General features: G+C 45.8%; 1 protein-coding gene across 8 annotated transcripts in view; it reads right to left on the bottom strand.

Annotated features, from left to right (window-relative positions):
* Positions 1-25,779, bottom strand: part of Fhod3 (formin homology 2 domain containing 3) — a 410,673-nt gene that overhangs the window by 127,204 nt on the left and 257,690 nt on the right. For all 8 annotated transcript variants that reach the window (XM_060377581.1, XM_060377579.1, XM_060377576.1 and 5 more), the window contains exons 7-9: positions 15,980-16,091; positions 11,018-11,112; positions 2,744-2,887 (exon numbers count right to left, since the gene is read on the bottom strand). In XM_060377581.1, the coding sequence (XP_060233564.1) occupies positions 2,744-2,887; positions 11,018-11,112; positions 15,980-16,091 (351 nt within the window). The remainder of the gene's footprint in view (positions 1-2,743; positions 2,888-11,017; positions 11,113-15,979; positions 16,092-25,779) is intronic.

A 25,779-nucleotide genomic window follows, 5' to 3' on the forward strand; every position in this document is an offset into this window, starting at 1 on the left:
TCTTTCACAAACGCTGGTGTCCTGTGAAGAAATGGGATCACTTACAGTCCGGGCAAGAGCCTAAATCAAGCCAGATCATCAAAGCTGAGTGGGACCTTCCAGGCCCAGTAAAGCCACTGGGTAGGTAGCTGAACAACATGAAAATAACTTAGCTAAACCAGGTCAAATCCCTGATTCCAAGAACCAAGATCAGTGACTTTTATTTCATACCAGTTGGCTATGATGTGCTTGTTACACAGCAGAAGATCACTGATACGTATTGCTAATAATCTATGGAAGGGAAAGAGAATCATTTGTTAACAAGTTCTAAAAATAACAGCTATTTCTCAGCTTGAAGTCACCAGCATTAATATGTCTTTCTTCTTACAGAAAGAACATTTTTAGAGCCAAAAGTTAACACATAAGATCTGACAAAAGATTTTTGTTTTGTTTTGTTTTGGCTATTTATGTTTTTGAAAAATCACACGTGGCTATAAAATTTCAATGAGTTTAATTAAACACAGATCAAATCACCTTTCTGAAATGGAATTAAATTACATGAAACTAGACTTGCCCCAGAATTCCAAGACATGTGGCTAGCAGACATCCTGACCCATTAGGATGCACTCTAGAAGTCTACGCAAGCTCTCTGCATGCACTTGAGAAATTCAAAGTGTTCTTGAGGGAAGCGTTGACTCTGCGTGTAGATCCTTCTTGCTCTCCTTGCATATATTTAAAGTTGGCTGCCTGGGACAGCAAATGTTTTCTAAAATGCATTAACTTTCAGATAGGAATGAGGGTCCAGGCTTTTTCTGCTACCTACAACATTTGGTTGTCACCCTGAGTTATTACTTGGGCGTCGGAATAAACCATAGCCTTCCCTCAGCCCCACCTCTGGCAACACTACAGTCCACATGTTTGATGCATGCAGGACACAGTCATCCAAGCACTTACTTAATGAATTCTAGGCAGCTGTGCTGGGCACTCAAGCTAGAAAGGCTCATGGGGCTTAGGGCTTAGGACTTAGGGTAGCTCAAAGTGACAGGCAGGATTGTCATGAGAACTGCTAGACAGAGGCAGGAGACCTGCAACACTTGCTTATGAACAATGGGAACTAGAAGCAAGTGACAGAAGCCCAACAAGGCTTCATGGAGATGATACTTTAGAGCGCTTGCCAGCTGGAGAATAGAGAGAAAGACACCCAGAGAGACAGGAGAGGAAGTTAAAGGAAGGCTCCTCAGATGTCCCAATTTCCACATCCAAGAAATAAGGGAAATTGAATGCAGCTGAACCACCAAAGCATGGATGCAGATTGGTGCCATGGGCAAGCCCAACTTAGGTAGGCCATGAGAGGGGGAGTCAGCAAGACCCACCAGTGAGCAATCCTGAGAGCTTTGCTTTTATGTGAACCACATATGCAGATGGACACAGAGAAGGGAACGATCCTACAACCTTTCCAACCCGGCTACTTTCCCGCATTAGCCAATCACTTATGCTCAACGATAACCCAGAACAACATGGAGAAAGGAGCAGCCCGGGGTTCCTTTGACATCCATCCCTTTACTACTGACCAGGAAGTGGAAGCTAGAAGCTGGTAGAATGCACGCTTATCTGGAAACAAACAAAAATGGATTCTAACAGTTTCCTCTGTCCTAATATGACTGGTAATGTTTGTAAACAGAGGCTTCCAAATATACGCCAGGAAATTTTGCCAACTCTGCCTACAGTTTAAATACTGTTATATTTGCTATGCTATTTTTAAATGCTATCACATGGTATAAAAACAAGCAATAGAGTTTAATGTTAATTTTTTTCTCCTCCCTCCCTCCCTCCCTCCCTCCCTCCCTCCCTCCCTCCCTCCCTCCCTTCCTTCCTTCCTTCCTTCCTTCCTTCCTTCCTTCCTCTCTTCCTTCCTCCCTTCCTTGCGAGACAGAGCTTCTCTGTGTAGCCTTGGCTGTCCTGGAACTTACTCTATAGACCAGGCTGGCCTCGAACTCACAGAGATCCACATGCCTCTGATTCCCTGAGTGATGGGATTAAAGCCCTGTGTTGCCCAACTAAAGTTTAATTTTTCTTTTCTTGTGATACACTGTAGCAAACAATAAAACATTCTAATAAGGCAAGAGAAAACACCAAAGAAAGAACAATGTTATGCAACATCTTTAAAGCACTATTTTCTCTTCTAGGAATGGTGGCATGCACCTGTAATCTCAGCCTTTGGAAGGTGGGGTCAGGAGGGCTTGGTCCTCCTTGACTGCATGTGGAATCTAAGGCTAGCCTGGGCTACATGACACTCTGCCTTTAAAATAGGGGTTGAGGTTCTCCCAAAAATACCCATGAATTTCCATATCATACTACAAATGCAGCTGAGTGACTTGTCCCCCGCCTCCATCCTGCAGCCCCCTCACCTTCGTCATTCTCTGCTCTGCCTCTCCACTTGATTTTTCCTTTTCTCTTTGGGTAGAAGTGTTGTCAACTGAGCATTTGTTCTTCAAAACAGAATAGCTCCAAGCTTCCTCTCTGTCACAGGTTCTTAGCCTCAAGCACATATTGGCATCTCCTGGAAGGCTTGTTGGGAGAAGATTGCTGGCCTCACTCTTAGAGTTTCTGATTCAGGAGGCCAAAAGCTTACATTTCTAGAAAATTCCCCAAGGTGTGGGAGCCTCCCGTACCACACTTAGTATCCTGGTCTGGAGAATGTGTGACATCACTGTTTGACCTTTACTGATGCTATAGGTGACTGAGAAAAGGAACATTCTGTTACCTCATAGATATTGAACTGCTCCAGCAAGTCCAGGTCCGTCCCTTTCTTGTTCAAGTGCCTCTGGGACACAGCTGCAATGCCTAGCTCCTCCAGGCAGTCCACCACGTCGTAGAAGGTGTCTTGATCTGGCAGTCCTGACAATGTCTACAAGAGAAGAACCAGACACAGATGTATCTCAGGGGACTGTCACAAGGCAGGGAAGACATGTTTATGTGGTACCCAGTGACCTCAATTCTAACACGGCAGTGCACCACACAGGGCAAATTCACCCAATGAGGAGATCTTTTGAGTGGGAGCACAGTAAACTCAGGTCTCTTGCTCCTGGGATACACTGCAGCAGGAGTCCCTGCAATCCGGTGGGGGCTGGGGGCTGGATACTCCTGTGGGTGAGTTGTTACACTCATGATTCCGCTAGCTGGGGGAAAGGATTTTTTCAGTGGCATCAAGGTTCCAAATCAGATAGTCCTCTATAGTAATGATGGGTAAATCATTTCAAAGAGGGCCTAGGTCTCCCCTGAGCTCAGACTGGTTTGGAAGAAAGTCCCGCAGACAGCCACAAAAGGCTGCCAGAGTCCATCCTGGTCAACATCTTGACTCCAGCCCTATAAGCAGACAACCCGATAAGGACCTGTCTGGATGCAGGCCGCTTGGGAACTAAGCTGATCTATGTGTGTTGCTCTAAGTGGCAAAGCTTGTGGGAGCTACCATGAGCCAATGGAAATTTAATATGCTTCTAGATTTGAAATTCCTATTACAATCAATATAACAGTGAGCTGTAATTTAATGATTCTCTTCCATTAAGATTCAGCAAGGCCTCTCGTCAGTCTGTGAAACTCTGGAAAACATGAGGAACTTCAAAGCAGCAAGAGCCAGAAAAAGACAAGTAAAGGGGGGCAGTGAGGATCATATTTTGCTCTGAGTTCTGCCTCTCCTAAAGGGAGGATGCTATCTCAGCAGGGTCCTGCTCGGAACAGGAGCCTTGAGAGTTACTGCAGGTTCCCCATCTTACAGGTGAGGAGGAAAGAGCTGAGGGAGGACTGGAGACGGGGGTGAAGCCCCACACAGGGCCCCCATCCAAGTCTGCACACACTCCTGCGTCCACACGGGCTATCCACCCTGAACTCCCAGGCGCTGCTCTCCCGTCCCTGTTTGTCTGACTGCCTTTGTTTGTACTTCTAAGAAGACCACATCTATTTCAAATTTATTTTCAACCTATCAGCTATCCCCAGAAGACACAGACCAACACGAGCACAGGGATCATCTCCCAAGCCTCACTTCTCTCCTAGCAACAGTAAAAAGAAGGTCTTTATTTATCTGCTAAGTAATGCTGATTGAAGAGGACACACCTCTCGGTGGCTGAGGTCAGAGGCATGGTCATCTCCATCACCCACGGGACCCCAAAAGGAGACCACAGCGCAAGAGCTCCAAGACTTGGGAGCTACAAGCACACAACGGCTGTGTCTGCCACAACGGCTGGGCCTTGCCTGAGAACTACCAGTAACTAAGCCACTGCCACCCCTACCACCACCACACCCTCCCTACCTGGCAGGCCCCCCAGAGAGTCTTACTGTCACCACAATCTCACCCTCTGGTCTCCCGGAGAACTCTAACATTTGATAAAGGACAGGAGGGGAATGTGACCACCAGGCAGAAGCACGGACGATAACTGGAGACGTGCAAACTGCCTACTGACTACAGCGTAGGCTACTTGAGGAAGGCAGGCTAGTTGGACTTAAAACCTGTGCAGAGTTGCGGGGCCCTCCAGAGACTCAAATCTCTAATCTCTTTGTTTCCACTCTCTACTTCCTTCTTTACCCTCCTATTTTCCATATTTCTAGTCAACAGAGAGTGTGTGTGCGTGTGCATGCACATCTGTCTGTCTGTCTCTGTGTCTGTTTATGTATGTGCACTTTGTGTCTGTATGTATCTCTGTGTGTGTGTCTATGGATGTGTGATGTATATGTATCTGTGTCTGTGTCTCTGTGTCTGTGTATCTCTGTGTGTGTATGTGTGTAAGTTTGTCTGTGTGTCTGTCTGTGTCTGTGTGTCTGTGTGTCTATGTCTCTGTGTGTGTTTGTGTGTTTAGGACAGAGGACTTTTGCTCTGATGCTTCCCTCAATGGCTTCCCAATTTAACGTTTGAAACAGGGTCCGTCACCAAACTAGAAGCACACTAATTCAGCCAGACTAGCTGGCCAATGAGCTTCACTTGTCTACCTCCCTCACTCACATCATCCTGGCTCTATGTGGGGGTTAGGGACCCACACAAGTCCTCCTGCCTTGTGGCAGGCATGTTACTGACTGAGCCACCTCCTCAGCCCCACAGCTTCTTTTTCCACTTAAAAACGGGGGGGGGGGGGGCTACGCTAAGCCTCTATAGTTAATTCCCTGTCTCCAAGGGCCAAGTAACAGGCCCAGAACTGAAGTTGCAAGCAGCCGTTTTTAATTCTACTGTGAAAACTTAGCTTGAGTTGAGCCTGTGGCCCTCCAGTGTTCACGAAGGCTGCAGTGGGACTGTGGCATTTCTCCCTGTGTAGGAAGGTCCCACATCCCAGATGCATGGTCACCTTTCCAGACTGCTGTTCTAATATGCTCATTTTCCTTCACTTGGGCCTCGCCCCGTTCCACCGCCATGCTCACATTTGAGACACCTACAGCTGGCAAAGACCATGGCCTTGCCAGAAAGTCCGTCGGCAAGAGTTTCCTGATGCCGCAGATGCCCCACAGCTGCTTACATCTGGCATTCCTGACCTCAGTTTTCTTTGAGACTTTGTCTTGCCAGGATCTGTCACTAATAATTCTTTACTGGCATTCCTCAGAGACCAAACTCTGTCTTCAAGGAAATACTGTCTCTCCTTGAGTTTTCAGAGATAACCCAGGGATAAAACCATCATGGAATATAACACCAGCGTGGTAAAGCCTGTGCTCCCACACTCTCCAGGCTCACCTCTGGAAGTCACGAGCTGTGATCCTCAACCCCTTCCATGGGCAGATGTGTAAGTTAGAGACCCCTACCCTCCCTCAAAGGACACGTGGGTGAAACTATTGTGAGGCACATGTGCAGTACAACCTTATATACCCCCAAAAGGGAGTGAGCTGTTAACATATACAACAACACACCTACATCTCACAAGTTTTTCAGAGACAAGGAAGCCAGCCTCAAAGGGTTACATACTACACGATTCCATTTGACCCTGAAAAGACAAGATTATAGTAGTATATAGAAAATCAGTGGTTGCCAAGGCTTATTGATAGGGAGTTAAGATGTCTATATAAAAGGATACAGGCGAGATTTATTATTTATTTATTTATTTATTATCTTTATTTATTTATTTGTTTATTTGTTTTAGGGAAGATAGAGCTTATATGTATCCTAACTGCAAAGTCAAACCAAGCATGTGTGTTAAAACTCATATAGCCACATAGCAGAAAGGAAAGGTCCATTTTAACATATAAAGTGATAAAATTGAATGTTTTTTTTAAAAAAGTCATCTACTTAGCCTGATTAACTATCCCCAGGCCCTAAGGAAACAGCAGCTCTTCCCAGAGCTCCTGGGGTCCTACCCTTCCTTCCCCATCTACCTCATCTTATTCTGTGAGGTGACCAGGGCATGAGAGCCCACTCCAAGCAAGGGGCTCTTCCAGTGGAATTTCAGGTATGGTAGTAGAGGATTCTGTCTCACTTTAGCAACTTCCTTCCCTCAATTCTTTCCAAGATAGGGGTAGGGATACAAAAAGGTAGAGTGTTTGACTGATGTCACTGGTAAACAAAGAAACAAACAAAAAAGCCACATCAGTCTCAGAACCCAAGGCAGGCTAGGGTTTACTGTCTTTGTCTTGTCATGAAAATGTCAGTTTTTAAATCCAAAGTTTTTATACCATCATTTATTTTGTTGAAATTGATTCTTGTTAGTAACTGCCCAACTTGCAATACAATTTGGCAGACTTCAAAATCTTTATTTTTCTCCCCAGACTCAGACTCACATTAACATTTCATTTTGTTACTCTGCTTGGTAGCTTGGTGCATTTGTCTCATTGAAGCCATAAACGTGATTGCAATTTAATAAGGCAAAATGAAGTCACAGTGGCAGTGGTCTGTGGGCTTTTCCAGGAATGGTTGTATCTGGAATGACCTCTCCCAGGACCTTCTCCATTGGTAAAGAACAGGCACTGTCCTAGTTTGCTTTTCTGTTGATGTGATAAAACACTGACCCAGAGCAACCTCAGGGCAGAAGGGGCCTATTTGGCTACACTTCCAAGTCATAGTCAATCACTGGGGGAATCTGGGGCAGGAACCCAGGCAGAAAATGAAGCAGAAACCACAGAGGAATGCTGCTTGCTAGTCTGTTTTTCTGACTCATGTTTAGCTTTCTTGGGCCCGATTGCCTAGGGGTGGTGCAGCCCCCAGTGGGCTGGGCCTTTCCACATCAATCATCAGTCAAGACAACTTCCTCACATACAAGGTCACAGTCTAATCTGATCAAGGAGAGTCTTCATTTGCAGTTTCCTCTTCCCAGGTGACTCTAGAGTGTGTCAAATTGACAGTAAAAACTACTCATGATAGGCATGGACAAGGTATGTCAACAAGAATTCCTGGGGCGGGGCAGAGCTGTGCCTTCGCAGACGGCTAGACTTATTAGAACTGCAGTGGTGTAGAGAGGTTGAAGTGTTATAGGTCCAGATGCTGATTACCCTGTCCTAGCTAGCTTTAGCACACACCCCAAATAGCCATTCTTTACCCACCTCTGACTCAGAACTAGTAGAGAGTCTAATAAACACTGACTAATAGACAAAAACCTCTTGAAATCTATGAACTTAACAAACCCTCACTTCCACCAATTCAAAGCTCACAATGTCATCAGACAGCATCTCAGGCCTGTAGAAAAGCTTTCCCCTGTCTTGCTGTAACCACCTCTCTGATGTAACCCACCAATATACTTTAAACTCGCCTTGATGAATGACTTTGTTTTGAAAAACTATACAACTTCATGAAGCTGCTTCCACCTTGGAACATAAGATTTGAATTAACCTAAATCTGTGTTCCCGGACCACAGTCACTCAAATTTGGCTCTAGAATAAAATCTTTTTTTTTTTTCTTTTTAAGGTGAGAACTGTCCTTTTGGGGCAGACAGCAGAAGAGCCAAAAAAGAAGGAGCAAGAGTGGAGTCTCTGGTCTGTGCCACACTGTGTTCAGCAGAGGGTGAGCATTGCCAGCGATGGGCAGCCAAGTGCCCACGGGCCGCTGCTGTGGTAAGGAAGGTGGCCGCAGCCTCTGCCAAGGAGAAAGATAATGTTACAGTATATGATACTGGGCAGGAGGGAATGTTTGTTTTTGCTGAATTCAGAGTCCTATAGAGCAAGGTCAGTGAATGATGAAAAAAGGACAGCAAAGAGATAAGGTTCATCTTAAAAAAAAAAAACAAAAAAAAAACAAAAACAACAACAGAAGTGTACTTCAAACCACACGGCAAGGTAAACTAAAGCAAAGTCCTTATGATTTTCTATCCAGAACGTGGCTGTTTCCTGTCATGACTACATAAGCGTTAGCTCCGCACTAACTAGCAATCACTTCACTGAGTGTAAATGCAGAGGTTGGGGAGATGGCACATGGCTAAGAGCACTGGGTTCAACTTCTAGTACCCAGATGGCAGCTCACAGACATCTATACCTCTAGTTCTAGGGGACAAGCTTTCTAGTCTCCACAGGCATTAGGAATGCGCATTCTGCACAGGCATACATGTAAACAAAACTCCTATAAAATAAATATAAAAGTAAAAGAAGAAACAAGCTGGCCATGGTGGCACAGGCCTGTAGTCGCAGCACTAGGGAAGGCAGAGGCAGGAGGATCTCTGTGAGCTCGAGGTCAGCCTGGTTTACAAAGTGAGTAAGTGAGTCTCAGTCCAAGGCTATACAGAGAAACCCTGTTTAAAAAAAAAAAGGAAAGAGAAAAAGGAGGAGGAGGAAATAAATGGATGAATCAATGCAGGCGAGGGTGGTGGCTAGAGAGACAGCTCAGCCTTGGCTGCTCTTCCAAAAGACCCAAGTTCAGTTCCCAGCATCCACATCAAGTTGCTCACAACTAGCTATATCTTCAGCTGCAGAGTATCAGATGCCCCCTTCTGGCCTCTGAGGGTACCTGCTCACACATGTGCATATATCCACAGACACTTCAAAAATAAATAAATCTTAAAAAGGAGGAGGAGTGGGAACAGCAAATGTAACAAGCAGGTGTGATGGTGCACACCTGTGATCTTAACACATAGGAAGTTAGCACATAGGAAGCAGAGGCAGGAGCATCCCTGCGAGCTCAAGGCCAATGTGCTCAGCACATTGAGTTCTAACCAGGACTGTATAGGGAGACACTGTTTGAAATTATTATTTTTTAAAGAAGAAGCAAGAACTGTCATAGTAGGCTATCCAAAACAGGGTCACTGTGCCCTTCCCTTTCCCTATCTGACCACAGAAACAATGACCCACAAGGAAGTGTAAACTCTCAGGGAACCTCAGGCTTGTTGGAGGAATGAGCTGAAGGTGCCAGGGAGGAACTAATCTCCTTAAAAGGGATTTCCTATAATTGTGACAGCTTTTGGGACCCCAGACAAAGACGTGTCAGTAATGAGCAGGACCATACCCTGACCAGGGATTTATGCCTCTTGCCCCCGGTTTAAACCTTAACTTCACGTTACTCAGAGACCTATGGAAGGATCCCACTCCTGCCTTGTGGGCCTGATTCTACCTCAGAGTCCCCATCATGCTGTCTGCCCCTGGTGCTAGGGCTTGAACTCTCCTATGAGCACACGGCATGTTACCGTCTGTTTGCCCGTGGCATTAATAACTCTTCTAAAAACCTTCTTACTCCCAACAATCCATCTCAGTGTCCCTTTTGAACTCCAAAAATGAGTCCTTTCATCCATCATTCAATTTATCACCTTCACCAACCACAGATCAATACCATCTTCCTCTCTTTCTCACGTGTTTCCCTGTATAGTTTGATGCATTACGTTGGAATCTTGTCATTTATGCAGGATTGATTGTGATATATGGCCTGAGAATGTGTCCATCTATTTCTATTTATCAGCCTCTACCCCAATCATGGAGGATGCTCTCCCATCAGCCCAATGTCGACTGTATGGTGAGTTCTGAACACTGGATCTGCTTCAGGTACCCCCATGCTGGTCTTCTGCCTGCTAAGGAGATAGACCACACCATCCCATCCTTAGAGTGAATGCAACATGTTACCACTGAGGAGAAGCTGCACTTCATGTTTAAACTGCTCATTACAAATATGTCTTAAGTTCACTAGGAAAAGCAGGTCTCCAGTTATATTCCAGCAAAAGGTTGTAGAACCTGCCAAGACCTTATTCCTCGTCAGTGTATTTGCTTCTGTAGATTCATAGCCAATGAGTCTAACACTCTAAAGAAAATCCTCAGGGTGGATGACAATGATGTTTGGGGTGTGGGGTGTGACAATCTGAATGAAGGGACACTAGGACCAACATAGCCTGTCCAGTGTCACCATGGGAACTGATGCCCCCAAGGACTGATTATCCCACAAGATGATGGCCAGAGAGGAATGTGATGGGAGCAACTAGAGCACAAAGGTGAGGTCATGACAACCAAAAGGAGATGGGACCTCCCTCCAGGAGCCTCACCCTTGCCCAAGACTCATAATCCAACAAACAAGAAGCCTGGTGTCTTCCTAACCTGTGAATCAGGTCTTCCAAATCAAGGTGCTAATTAAAAAGGGGAAATGCCATTAAGGGTGAGTCTTGGTATGAAACCTCCTCTTACTATGCTTGCCCTTACCTTCCAGCTACCAACCTGGTGTCCAGATGGTGTGGCTCACGAGGAGCAATTTTACATTTTCACGTGGTGTTGGTTTCCTACAGCTGCAGTAACTAGCTACCATGAGCTAGGTGACCTAACAAGTCAGAACTTTACAATCTAAAATTAAAGTATCAGCAGGGCTACGTAACAGCTTCATGGAATGATCCTTCCTTGACTTGTTCTAGGGTGGTTAGCCAACACTGGCACTGCTTGAACCACAGATTCCCCATTCTAATCTCTGCCTCTGTCTTCATGTGGCTTTCTTCCCTGTATGTGTTACACTATCCTTTTCCTCTCTCTCTCTTTTCCTCTTGTAAGGACACCAGTCATATATAATTAGAGTTTGTCCTAATGACTGAGTTACAGCTGTAAAGATTCTCTTCACAGGGAGTGTTCCTTTTTTTTGAGGGGGGGGGTATAACTCAACCTAGAACATACATCAACCAACCTTGTTTACTAGAGTCATTGCATAAACCAATAGTTCTGTGTCAACTCCATCTTTCTCCTCCAAGATTTCCATGATGTTGGACCAGGGCTTGACACCTATAAAGCATAGCAAAAATCAATGAAACAGTAATTCAATAGCACACATTACCCCAACCATACTGAAGTTTCACCAAGGTTTTCTCTCCCAGGGATGGAGCATGTCTTTTAGTCATTGCATGTGTAAATGTGGACACATCTATAAGCTTGACTTGTTCCTGTCCCAGCAATCAGTATACTATCCTGTCTCATGTACATTATCCACAGCTATTTGCTTGAGGAGTTGCCTTTCTATTAAATGTATAATTTTTAAGTCTCCTTTTATTACATACATAATTTTCATGTACACACTTTTGGAACGCAAACTTTACTGGCTGGGAAAACCCTTCATAAGTACTTTCTGAAAGTCTGCCAGCACATTCTGAGTGAGGTATGGAGACCTTTAATTTCTTGATCAGTCCCAAGCATTAACGGTGGCAGAGCTTTCTAGCGAACATCTAGAGCAAAAGAACGCTATCTCTAATCCATCAGGGAACAGATACTGTCTTGGCATAGCCGTATGCAGAGGCTGGTGGATAACTCCCCTTGATAGGTTTAGAATCTAGTGGAGTAGCTCAATGAAAGCACAAAAATAGACCCCAGCACAGAACCAACAGAAGTGGTAGAAATATTCAGATAAGTCTGTGATGACAGCAAAGGAGAGGCATTGAGGATGGCTGTGGGTGGCTGTGGAAGGCATGGGATAAAAGTCCCTCCCAAGTGAGCCCAGCCACTGAAGGCTCATAATCTTCTCTCTCAAGCCTCTAGGAGAGAGCTAGAATACATTTCCCATTCCAGACCAGCCAGTCAAGTGGAATGCCACAAAGGAGGAGACAATCTCTTGGCATAGTTTCCATGGCCAAGATAAATATTAGGAGGGACAGAAGCACTGGCTTAACCCTGAGTTTGTGGGCTGGAGTGTGAACCATTTTCTGTGTGATTCCTCTATAAATTATCAGCACATTCTTGATCTTTCCAGGTTATAGATCTAGATACTCTCCACAGAGACTTCTGACAATGAACAGCAGAGGTCCAGCTCAAGTGTGTAACCTTTAGCCTCCACCATGCTTTGCACAGTCTTCACCATTCAAGACACCCTCAAGCAGAACCAGAGACAGCACTGCTTAAAGGGATGGCTAGATTGTACTCAGTGATAATCATGTGTGATATGCATATACAGGGATTATGTCATATCTCATCACTTTACATTCAAGTGAAAAACAGAACCTTAAAAGTTGTGCTGGACCCAATTAATAGAACCCAAGGTTTATGACAAAATGAGTTAACCCTGTCTGCTCCTAATCCTACCCATTGTGGGAGAGGCTAACTAAATGTCATAAGGAATGTCACTCTGCCTGGCTTCCTGAAAATCCACCAGATCTTAAGGAAAAGAGTCTGACAAGGGAAGATGACAAATAAGTTATCTCCTCAGAGCTTCCGTGAGTTACTTCTGTATTGTATTCTAGCCTGTCAGGCTGCATCCATCCCCAAGGAAAAATTGGCATAAAGATGTAATCCAGAGAGCCAGAACTGGGGATGGCTCAGTCAGTAAAGTGCTTGCTACACAAGCATGAGGTTCTGAGTTTGATTCCCAGCACCAACATAACAATTCTAGACCTGTTGGTGTGTTGCTATAATCTCTGTGCTACGAGTCAGAGATAAATGGATCCCTGGGGCTTACTGGCCAGTCGGTCTAGACAAAGCAGTGAATGAGCTTCTGGTTTAGCCAGAGACCCTGTGTACCTCAGACCTCAGAGAATGATTAAGAAAGATATCCTAAATCAACTTCTGACCTCTACACACACACACACTTTTTTACTCTAGTCCCAAAGCAAAAGTATAGCAGATTAGGTCAAATGAGACATTTAAAATGTTCACACATTCATATTCATAAATATTAATTACTACCTAGGATGTACTTTTTGCTTGCTTGTTTGCTTTGTTTTGCAGTAATGAGGACTGAACTAGACAAATATTCTGCCACTGAGCTACATTACTGGGCCCCAGTGATGGACTCTGCTTTCTTTCTAGGCTCTCTAAGTGGCCCAGTCTAAGCCAGTGTCATATAGTGAAACCTTCAAAGGTAGGCAAGCATGCTTCTTGTAAACAAGAAGCCACCACGGGAATCTGGTGTGGGATGACTCCAATTGTGTTAGGTGGTCATGATTTTTTGAGGGAGTTTTGGTTTACTTTGATAGTTTTATTTGCTGATTCCTCAACTCTGAGAGTTTTCCTGTCTATTAAAAAAAAAAAAAGAAAAACAGAAAGAAAGACAACTGTCTCCACTTTCCCATGCCAGTTGCTCCTGCCAAGGGGTGAGTCTGAAGCTTCTCTGTGGAGCAGAATTTATGAGTTCTTTGCACGTGTGCCCACGTGGACATGCTCAGCTCTCCTTCCATCATCCCTGGCACATAGGCTGTGCTCCAGCCCACTGGAGAAGGAACTGGAAACTGCTCTAAGACCTGCTGCTGGAAACACCTGGAACTCGTGTTGCTCTCTACAGAACTCCATGACACATTTGTATGTTTAATTCCATCATAGAATCCTGGGACAACTTTACTAGCAGTAAACCAGGATGACGCTATATGTATGCATTACGAAAATCACAGCCAAGACCACACATATCTATGAAGAAACTGTGCTGTGGAGCCACACATGATGAGGTTTCTCCGAGCTTTTTCATTAGCGATATTCCTTTGTTTGCAGCTCTTCGTGTTTAGCAGCAGGCAGATGACAGCACTTGCCAAAGCTTGAAGAAATTTTATAGGCAAGATCTACCAAGCTGAGAAAACAATCTATGGGAATTTTTTTTTACTAATTGAGAAAAGATGGCCATCACTTTGCCTTGTTGGAGAGATTTGGGATAGTAGAGGCCTCAGGCTGGGGCTGTGGAATGAAGCTTGGATGGTTCATCAGAGGGTCATTCCCACTCCACAACATGTCCTCTATGCAGTAGGAACTCCAAAGAAGGACGCTGGGAGATCCTCCTCAACAAAGCCAAAGGAGACCCGTTAGCCACAAGAAGGACATCCCTACATCATGGCCCCATTGTCAAGTGCTCTTGAGTTACCCAACATTTAAGAGAGGCTAGCAAAAATTCCACTCAATGTACAAAAGTAACTCCAGAGCTGGGAGATGGAACATACGCAGGAAGGAGAAATCAAGGGAATCGCCTTGTTCCCAAATACCCTCCGTTTGCTTGAGGTGCTAACAACCTGGTTCTGGGGAAGCCAGTCGTAGTTTCTTAGCCACTGGTTGTCCCTATTCGGGACTGTTAGGTGGCCCGATACTCTGCCGTTAGTTTCTATCTGGTACCAAATGTCTGTGGTAAGATGGAAAGTGGTTGTGGCCTGGGACCCACCTTCCAGTCTCCAGCCTCTGACTTATGCACTCCCTCAGAGAGAGAGCAAGAGCTTCTAGGCTGGCTTGACTGTGCCAGGGCTGGCATCTGCCTGTGCGTTCAGAGCCCAGCCTATAGTCCTGGGTGGCTTTCGTTAACTCAGACCTTCAAAGAACCCAGGAAGCTACTGTCTTTCACATTTTGAATGGGTACCAGAAGGGTATCCTGAGCAATGTTGAGTCAGACATAACTAGTTTGAATAAACAGTGAAATCTAGAGCTGTCTTCCTCCTACCAGCCACACTAGGCTGGTTTGTCCATAAGTGTGCACAGGTTGGATGGGAATACACTGATGTGCAGCACACCTGCCTGTTATCAAAAGTGATTGGTGATCATCTACATCTTCTAAGTGAAGTATTGCTATTAAAACCAGGAAGAGAAAAATATTATTAATTTTTTTTCTTAGGTATTTTAGCTTTTGTTGGGGCGGAGATAAGAACAACTGGGTCCTCTTAGGGAGGAAAATGGGCAAGGGATGACACAGGCATCCCAGCACTTTAGCTAAAGGCTTTACACCACTACAGACCACAGCATGGTTCACACCAACATAGCTACAGCTCCTACTTTCTTCTTCTTCTTCTTCTTCTTCTTCTTCTTCTTCTTCTTCTTCTTCTTCTTCTTCTTCTCTCTCTCTCTCTCTCTCTCTCTCTCTCTCTCTCTCTCTCTCTCTCTTTTCAAGGCAGGTCTTTCTAGGAAGCCTAGGCTAACTTCAAACTCATGATCCTTCTGCTTCAGCCTCCTCAGTGCTGAGACGACACGTGGCATATGCCACTCCACTCTTTTCTACCTCTGTGTAGCATGCCTCTCCGCTCAGGACAGCTGGATCCGTAAGCTGGGAGACAGAGACCCTGGCAATCTATGAGTGGGATGTACTCAAGTCAACACACAGGCAGTGATGACAGCAAAGCAGAGAGAAAGGTTGTTTGGGAGCTTTAGGAGCTCATGAGACAGGGAAGGGTGTTGCCCACCAGGAGGGAGATGGCACGGCAGGCAGGTAGTCCCTTACTGGGAAAGACCCAGATGCTTTCGTGCTGTGGGCACTGGGGAGCCATTGACAGGGTTACATGGAATGATGAAGAATTGTACTTCAGGGTGGTAGGTGACAGCAGGTTAAAAATGCTGAGGCCTCTGAGTAAGACCCAGCATGGGACATAGGAAAGGAAGGCAGAAGGCTCAAGGAATGTTTATGGGTCGGTGCTACCCAGGACAAGGAAGAGACGAAAGGACAGAAGATGTCCTGAACTGGATGTGGAGGGTAGGAGCTCTGTGTGGTTTCAGTTGTGGGGGCAAAAGACAAAGGTCTGATATATCTGGGCTAAGTCCACATGTGCATTTTCTTCATCGCCATTTCACATTCCAGGCATAATAACTTCAGCGAGCTCTGCAGAGGCTTCACGGAGAGGATGTTCCCAGTAACTCACTAGAAGAGGGGAGGCCTCCCTGTCTAAGACACTGTGACCTTGATGACCCCGGGGCAGGGACCGCTCACCTCTTTTGGTGTCGACAGCAGAGACAGCCTGAATGAGGAGCGGTGCATTGGTCTCAGAGTACTCCACGAACACGAGCAGAAGCTTCAGGGCTGTCTTCACCACCAGGCGGAACTGGAAAGAAGACAGAACATCACACAGAGGCATAGGCAGCCCTGGCCTCCTGAATGCGGTATCCCCTTCACCCACCGCCAGCACCCAGTGATCCAGCGAACCTGGAGCCCCTCTCAGGTATCGCCCAGGTTAGATACCTCAGCAGACTGGTATCGGTGCTCCCCAGCTGTGAAGATTAGGAAACCAAGGCAGAGTACACTGTCCACGATCACACAACTGCTGATCAACGGAACCAAAAGTTCAAACCCAGGGCACTTAACCCCAGAATTTACATCCAGCTTGCAACAAAGTATGACAGAGCATGCCGAGCTGGGGCCTTCATTTGAGCCCAGTGACAACAGTCACAGCTTTTATTATTATTTTTTTTTCCAGTGAGGAAGCAGGCACAACATACAAATGACTTGTTCTAGGCCACAAGAGCTAGCAAGCTTGGGTAAGCAGGAAACTGAGCCAAGTCCCCAGTACTTAAAACCAGGCAAAGCAGGCTGCCTGGGGCCTTGGAACTCAGATCATATCCCTGGACCCAAGGCTCAGCATTTGTGAGGAGCTGCAGCCAGCTCAGAGTCTTTCCTTCCCACAGTAGAACTCACCCTCAGAGAGGTCATGCACAACTCACTCAAGTGGAAGCTACAATGCCTTCCTAACTCCAGCTCCTTCAGTTCTGGGGGCTGCTGGGTCAGTTTTTCTACCTCCCATTTGCTGCTGCAATCTTTCCCTGAAGTCCCCAGCCCCTTCCTTTTGTCACATTTTCTTCCTAGAGTCTCTTCCTCACCAACCTAACACACATACCCACTGGAGACAGTTCAAATGATGCACCTCGGAGCACCAAGCCAACCTCAGGGGGTCCATTCCTTCCCAAGCTGTTTGTTGCTACTTCTCCACCCCAGGGAAACTCTTCTAAATGAAGAGGGGCTTGTTCACATGTTTTTCCCCAAGGCCAGGAACTACGTCTGAATCACAGTGGGTTTAGAGGTTTAGTGGGTTTACTAGCTGGACTGATCTGACAGTCAATGGTCAGGTCAAACAATCTGTGCCTTTTTGCCCACCCTGAGCCTCCATTTTGTAGAAAATCAGCTGCTGCTTCTTTATTTGCTCTGCACCAAGAGGGAGACCCAGGGACTCCGTGAGGCGTGTACTCAATCACAGTGTCAGGAGAACAGAGTTGGTGGACACTGAAGAGACCCCAAGTGAGGAACTGCACTGGACGGCTCAGAGGTGTGACTGTCAATCTTCGTTGTCATCTAGGCCTATCTAATTTAGACTCACATCAGAGACTAAAAAAAGCCTCTGGGTATGTCTGTGAGGGAGATGCAGAGAGAACGAACTTTGGGGGAAAGGACTCACCTTGACTATGGATAGCACCGTCTCACAGGCCGGGGGATTGGAAGGAAGAAGAGAGGGGGAAAGGAGAAAGCAAGCTGAGTGTTAGCATTCCCTCTCCCTGCTTCCTGAGTTGGAGCTATAAGTACTTTCTTTACAGTATTTATAGCTCCAACTCTTGTCAACACAGACCAAGAAGGTCCTAGCTGCCATACTTTGGGTTGTATCCTTTTAAGCCAGGGGTCAAATTCAACCCTCTATCCCCCAGATCGCACCTGTTGGACATTTACTTTGTCACAGCAAAGAGAAAAACAAAACTAGTACCAGAGGGAACAGTTTCAAGCACCACCTGGCCCAAGTCCTTTCTCCAAGCCATTCCATGCCTCTGACCCAAGGTTCTTTCTCCGCTGTCACACTTTACCTGTCTTGTCCTTGGTCCCACCCTTGTCATCTGGTGCCTGGTTCTTTGTTCTCCTCCAGAGAAAAGCCTCTCCCAAAAGTTAATACCGCCTATGGCTCCACCTCCTAACTTCCCAGTGACTCCCTATCATCATTAATCTTGATCGTCATTTTTCACAGGATTTAGCATCTGCTGAGACAAACTTCTAGGCCTATCTCTGAGGGATTTTCTAGACTAGGACACTTCCCTGTCATGAGGCACTATATCCTAAAGATGTGAGGGAAAATAAGGCCTTCCTTCCTAACTTCATCTTAGCAGAGTATTTTGTTCCACCAACTGAAAAAGGCAACTAAAGTGCTCTCCAACACAACCTGATAGAAATTTAACTTTATCTCTACTACTCAATTTAGCTCCCCTCAACCCATGGTGGCCTGTGTGCTGTCAAGTCCAATGGCTACTCATTGGATTTCACTCAACCCTTAGTAGCACATGACACAGTCAGTTGCTTTCTCTCAGAACAGGTCAGCTAGTCTCTGACCTGAATGGCGGCTCCCTCACTTGCTCCTTTCGGAATGCTAATATGGCTTTGTGAAGACCTGGGAGTTTCTGTCTGGGCGTTTATTCTTTCTCTTTCCACACACCTTCTAGGCAAGTTTATCCTATCTCTAGGTTTTAAAGTTCATCTAAGATTGAATGTTAAGTGTCTGCTGCTTCCCAGGTCTAACTCAACTGCTGGGCCGGTTGCCTTACAGCCTTGCCATCTCTCCAATGCTACCCTACAGATTCACTGTGACTAAAATGTCACTTGATTTTCGCTCATTCTCACTGCACTCCACCTGTTAGTATTCAGACCCAGGACAAGTGACTGAGGTTTCCTATTTAACTAAACTGGACCTGGCCTCCAAGTTCTCCCACCATCCCTCAGTCCCTGCCTGTGACAGGGCATGACTGGAATACCCCACCCTCTACCTGAACTTTCCAGCCCAGGAGCTGGGCTTTCTCTCCCCCAGAGGCTCGTCACTATATAATACAGACATTTTGGTTTTCTCTTTTCTTTCTCTCTGCCCCTACCTTCCAGCTTTTCTGTCTCCCCGTCTACCCGGCAACTTCCCTGGCCCCAATCTTTGGTTAACCTGGCCCAAGAGCTGCCCCCAATACACTTGCCTTTTTCTGTTGGCTTTAATTGTGTCACTTTGTCAGCAGAGAATACCTATTATCCCCTGCCACTGCCCGCCTGTTCCTGACATGGCCCCCACAGGACAGGGCCTGCTCAGGGCAGTAAGTGTGTTCACCCGTACTTTTCTCCCACTGCTCCAGAACCCACGTGAAGTAGAGCTTTCCTCAAGGCATGGCCATCTCCTGCTCTACCCAGGACTATCACCATAGCCTCCAAGGTCTTGTGACCCTGACACACACTCTGAAGCTTACTGCCAATCTGGGGGCTTTTCTCTGGTTCCTCTCCCCCTGAGACCACCACTACAGGCCTGGACTTCCCTTATGCAGGCCTGAGAAATCCCACTGAGAAGGAGCCCCTTGCCAATTGAGCCTCTCTCTTTATCTTGCTCATGGCTGAGCTGGCATCAGAGGCACCTCCCATATCCATGAGAAACTGCCGCCAGGGCCCTCCCAGACCTTAAAAGCCATGAATGAAAAACCGCCACATAGGATTTACACATATCCCAACCATCCTCGCCACAACCTGAGCTCCTGAAGTCTCCTCCAGCTTCTTTTCTCGCAGCACTGAGTGCAAATGCTGAACGGACAGCTGTTTTACGGTATCGTTCAGGAGATAAGAACAAGAGAAGGCACATGCACGCTCAGCAAAGACACAATTTAAAGCAGAAAGTTTTCAGTTGTGATTTGTGGGGTTTTCTACAAGGATCCTACAGACATAGAGAGTAAGCACACATCATTTGGCTACCGTGCCTAAGAACACAGGCTACACCTACACAGTTCCTCTGACACAAGAGAAGCCACTGAGCCAGAACCATCTGTGAAGGTGGCATACTTTCCCTCAGCTATCAAGGTAGCATGGAACAGGTCACAGTCCCAAGCCAAGCTAAGCCAGGCGGAGGTCAGGCAGAGGTCAAGAAGCCCCCAGACTTCCCCTTCCTCTGTGTTCTCACTATAGAAGGAACTGAAAACTCTGGGAGATCCAAACACTTCACAGGGTTGCTACCCAGTCCTACTACTCAATCCTGCTATGTCCCCCCTCCTTCCTGTCAAGGAGGAGGCTGAATTCCAAAGTATTTTCTCAACAAGTACAATGGTTCTGGGGGGTGGCAGTTGAGGAGAATGAACTGTGTTTTGTATGTTTAAAGCTGGAGAAATGTCTTAAAGTAAATACAAAGCCAGCAAGCCCAGGCTTGGCGGCTTCTTTGGGAGGTAGAATATCATTATGTGGTTCCTGGGAAGGAACCTGGCGGCTGTCCAGTGTGCTCCCATGAGACTGGCTCTAGCAGGGCCTACTCTGCCAGTCCCGTGGAGTCCTTCTGACCCTCTATGCGGTCATGGGCCTTGACTTTCATGGTCCCTGGCACCCATAATCCCTAAGCCATGCCACTTTCTGATGGAGAGTCCTCTTTTCTAGAGAAGTCTTCCTTTTCATGCCTTCCTCCCTTGTGCTGGAAAGCCTCTTTGCGGAGCTCTTTGGGAACCATAATTGCTTTTTTTTTTTTAAATCCCTAAACATGATTTCTTTCTTTTTTTTTTTTTTTTACATTTTTTAAAATTATTACTATTTGTTACAATTTGTTTACTTTTTATCCCAGCTCTGGGCCCCTCCCTCATCTCTTCCCAATCCCACTCTCCCTTCCTCTTCTCCCTCCCCCCCCAATGCCTTTTCCCTAGTCCCCTGATAGGGGAGATCCTTCTCCCTTTCTATACGAACCTAGCCAATCACATCTCATCAGGACTGGCTGCACTGTCTTCCTCTGTGGCCTGGCAAGGCTGCACCCCCCAGGGGATGGTGATCAGAGAGCCAGCCACTGAGTTCATATCAAAGACAGTCCCTGTTACTGTTACTAGGGAATGCACTTGGAGACTGAGTCTATGGGCTACAGCTGAGCAGGAGTTTTAGGTCTTCTCCATGCATGGTCCTTGGTTGGGGTATCAGTCTCTACAGGGGCCCCAGGGCCCAGTTTTCCTAAACACGATTTCTATGCTTAGGAGCTCTGTGACTTTAACTTCCACTGAGTTTATGTTTAGTGCTTTCGGAAGCTTTACTATGCCAATGAATAGCAAGCACATTAGACAATTAAAGTGCTTTAGCAGCGGCAAGAGCATTGGAACATTAATTTGGGGCAAATTCCTGATACTAATTGAAAGCATGTCACGACTCATCCTCAGATGCAGCTGGGACTCCTACTCAGGAATTCCACATTAGCAGTGTTGTGAAGACCTGAAAGTAGGGAGGGGACACTATTCAAAATAATTCTATAGCAGCCTTCACTTATCCTTAGTTACTCTCTCTGATACCATTCTGTATAGAGAATGTAACCACAGCCCTCTGAAGAGCGAAGGAGCCAGCACAGGGGCCACAAATCCTCTCCTCCAAGTTGAGCCTTTCCCAAAGCTCTTAAAATCCTATTCTTGCTGCTGAGGGAGGGACTAGCTCAGTGTCATGAAGCAGAGAGGAAGGTAACATGGCAGCAAGGACCGAGCTTCAGCAGCTCCAAACCAAATGGGCTGAGGAGGAGGGGCACCCCACTGCTGCTGGGTGGAGTGGACTGGCTGGCCGTGGTGTGGTTGAGACCCTACTAATCCGCAAATCTTTGCTTTGACTTTCAACAGTTTCGGGAGCCCCTTTGGATGCCCTGACTTTTGAGACCCTCAGAGTCTCAAAGCCCTGGCCATGCTTCAAGGACATGGCCTACTGGCTGCTGAGAGAGCACCCATGCCACCCGACCTCACACAGAGAGCATCACCCACATGAGGGACACTGAGTGTATTCAGAGGGTAGCTCTAGAGCTGTGGTGACAGTCAGGGAGGCTCAGAGCTGGGCCCAGCTAGCCTGTCCCCTCTCGTTCTTAGTGGAGGAGAGCTGTGGACCGGCAGGAAGGCCCCTGTTCACATCAACACCACCACTAAAAGGACCACAGGCTTCAGGCTCTGCCTTTGGCTTTGTTTCCTATATGTTATTTACGTTCTAAGAAATACAAGTACTCTATTTGAACTTTGTCCACTGTAACAAAGAAAACTAGGAGGGCCTTTTGTTGTTTCTTTGTAGATATGGCCTCGTATATCCTGGGCTGGCCTCAAATTCCCTAAAGAGGTAAAGAACCAATGTTGTACCTCCAACCTTCCTTTTCCCCCACCTGCTGGGATTATAGGTACCCTACATACTTGGATTTTTTTATAACATTTTTTATTTTTTGAAATTAGAATATAATTACCACTTTCTCTCTCTTCCTTTTCCTCCCTCTAGCCTTTCCCATGTGCCCCCCAACTTTGCTCTTTCTCAAATTCATGGCCTCTTTTACTTTCATTGTTACATAGTTGCACATTTCTTTTTCTTTTTCTTTTTTTTTTTTTAATTAATTCATTTATTTGCTTTACATCCCATTTGGAACTTAAGATTCTCTTCTTTTCTCCCAGTCCCTCCCTCTCCTTTCTCCTCTCCTATCCCCTTTCTTCTCAGAGACGGTGAGGCCTCCCATGGATATCATCCCACCTTGGCACAAGTAGGACTGGGGCTTGCATATCTCTACTGTATAAATTCGACCTTCTCCAGCCACACAATATTACTTATATATATGACTTCAGGGCTGACCATTTGGTACTGGCTTACCAACCGGGGGCTCTTCCCTGGGGAAGACTACTCTGCCAACTTCCCACAGTCTTCAGAGGCCTGCAGTTCTTAAGGGTTGAGGCCCCATGAGATTGTCCCTTCCATGTCTTTAAATGTTCAGGTCTTGTTTAGGCGGCCGCGTGCCAGAGGAACAGGGAGTTTGCTATCAGATTTTGTGTTGGAGAAGCTACACCTGTAAAGTCACACTCAGTTTTATGTGGTACTGGGGCTCGAACTAAGAGCTTCACAAATATGACAGGTACTAAGCAGGCACTCTACCAACTGAGCTATATTCCCACCCTAGAAAATAACATTAATGATGTTTTATGTCATTCTAAAGCATAACCAGGAATCTGCGATTGTCCGTCTGTATGAAAAGAATGCAGAGGCCAGGAACATGCAGCCACCATATTTCATGAACGTTTAACACATTTGCAGCGTGGCTGGACTGAGTCTACTCTGAGGTACCCACAAGTTTGGACTCTATGCTTCTAGTCAGCATAAAATATAGTCTGAAAAGCCTTCGTGAAGACCCAAGTCCTGCTAAATAACCAAGGAGAGAGTATGTACCCCACACATGCTCTGGAGTCCAGTGCTTATTTCAGAGAGGCTTGAGGGTGGGTTAGCAGGATGCCATCACTACTGTGCTTTACTGGGGTTTGATTTTCCTGGTTAACTTGTAAGGGGGGATAGATTTTTAGATAAAACGCAGCCATGGGAAGCCCATGAAAGAAATACAAGGCAGTTTCTTAAGACCTTTACACTGGACCTTCATGGCATTTCACTGGACAGAAGGAACACAGTGAGCAGGTCAAATATGCTGCTCATTAATATTAAATTCAAGCATTCCAAAAGCCTTCATATTGATAACTCTTCTCTTAAAATCTCAACAACCGTAAAAAGAAAACAAGTTTCCCACCTTAGGACTTAAGTCGCAACAAAGGTTAGAAAAACACACGTAGCTTTGTTTCATTTCCTACTAAAGTAGCATAGATATGTACTATATAGACAGATGATTAGCTTTTAAACTAGGTTAGCAACTGTAAGACAGCCTGACCTACAAAGCTTTACCTACACTCTAAAACAGATTAGGTATCAGAATAAATCAAACCAGACCTGTTGACTCACGCCAGTAATACCAACAGTAGAGGCGGAGGCAGAATCTCTTCTATGTTTGAGGCCAGACTGGGCTATAAGGTCAGTTCCAGATAAGCCTGGCCTACAGAACGAGACCTCATCCCCCCTTCCATAAAAAATTCTAGCCTTTTAATTATTCATCTCTAAGACTCCTTATTTAACATTTTCTTCTAATGCCACAGAGACAAGTTGACATTTTCTAAGTAAGCAGCCCAAATTGAGGCCAAGGTCCTCCATAATTATTAAATGGTTCAACAGAAATGGGTTGGTAGGGGTGGACTCCCCATTATCTGAGGAGTAGTGGAGAGAAAACAGGGGGAAGAAGGAGAGAGGGTGGGGCTGGGAGTATAGGAGGGAGGGGATCATGATCGGGATATAAAGTGAATAAATATATAAATTAAATTTTTTTTAAATCTTAGGCTCCCAAAACTTTCTCTTCTCAACTTCTAATAGACTGTCTGCAACATGATGTATGTACTTATCAGAAACAAAGCACACGCCCAAACACAATGCCTCAAGCACAGAACTCTGGACGTTGGCTCACAGGAATTCATGGGGAAGAAAATGATCTGGGTTGGTGCGTGAGCCCTGACAGGAAAGCACCCGCACCAAGTTCCCTTGCTATGGCCTCAGAGACAAACAGCTGCCTGCTTCTGACCCTGCAGTCAGCAGAACAGAAACGACTCTGTGAACAGTGAAGCCCAAGCGGAGCTAGAAAACCCTTAAGGTACTGATCAGTAAGTAACAAATTTTGTACAGTATAAAGCAGAGCAAGTTGTCCAGAGATGATGAAGAGAAAAATAAAAGAAAGGAGTTACAAATTATTATGAATGATTCAGCTGGAGTTTACCTGGAACATTATTTATGCAAATATCAGAAAAATATTTGCTTTGCTAAATTTCCCAGAGGATATTCAACGTCATTACGAAGAGTCATTTGAGGGCCTGAGAGATGGCCTGTAAAGCATGTAAAGGTGCTTACTACCCAACATGATGGCCATGTGACCTTTGGTGCCCACAGGATGGAAGGAAAGAATTCGTACATGCAAACTGTCTTCTGACCTGTGCACATGTGTGTGGTGAGCACATGCCCACACATGCAGTCACAATAAATAAAATGTGAAAAAAGTAAAATGTCAATTAATAAAATAACATTAATTCGCTCCTTTACTGTTGAGAAAGGGATACCAAAGCCTTGTGTGAACATGCCTGCCAGGGGGCTCTTGTTACGGCCTGCAGCATGCAATAGTGGTTGAAGGAAATCAACAAGCTTGGATGCTTTTACAGGAAGCAGCATGCCAAGTTTGGGGTACAAAAACCCCACATTCTAAGAGGCTAGCATAACTTGTTACATGGCCAATTTCTAAAGGAAACAGATGAACCTTGTTCTTGTCCTTAGCTACTAAAGAGCCCCCTCTTTCCTCCTGGCTCAAAACACAAGCTTTGGGGAAATATGATAGATAATATTTCCCCAAGCAAAAGAACTTTTCTTCTACAAGCAGCTAGATCTGGAAGCACGCCAGCAGTCAGCAGGTAAGCCTGGAATGGTGAATGTGCTGTCAGGAGAGCTCGGTTGCCAGGAGTCTCCATCAAGTGAGTACACAAGGGTGCCAGGCAGACAGAAATAAAGCTGCAGGGGAAGGGAGCTAACAGCATTGACAAAGGGAACTGGAGCCTGCAGGTCACCCCCTGGGGTGGCCCCCAGTAGGCCCTGCTTCTGCCATCCTTCAGACCCTCCACTATCTTAGAAAATGGAAGTATTTTCTTTGGAGAAAGGGCATGCTGGCTACTTGATGTTTTGCATTCTTCCAAACATGTGCCCAGGTTCGACTCACACTGGTTTGATTCTAACTGTTAGAACATGGCTGCTTTCTCTGGTGAAGGGAGCAGAAGCATCAAAGTTCCATTCCTGCTTCCATTCCTTGCTTTTACAGGAAGAATACACTTATGGATGAGGAAGAAGCAAGGCCAGTTTATAAAGAAGCTTTTTGAGAGTGGAGGAAACCCAAATATGCTCCCTGAAGCCACAGAGTGGACTAAAGG

Source organism: Meriones unguiculatus, chromosome 2, assembly GCF_030254825.1.
Source record: "Meriones unguiculatus strain TT.TT164.6M chromosome 2, Bangor_MerUng_6.1, whole genome shotgun sequence".
In the NCBI taxonomy this organism is placed as follows: domain Eukaryota; kingdom Metazoa; phylum Chordata; class Mammalia; order Rodentia; family Muridae; genus Meriones; species Meriones unguiculatus.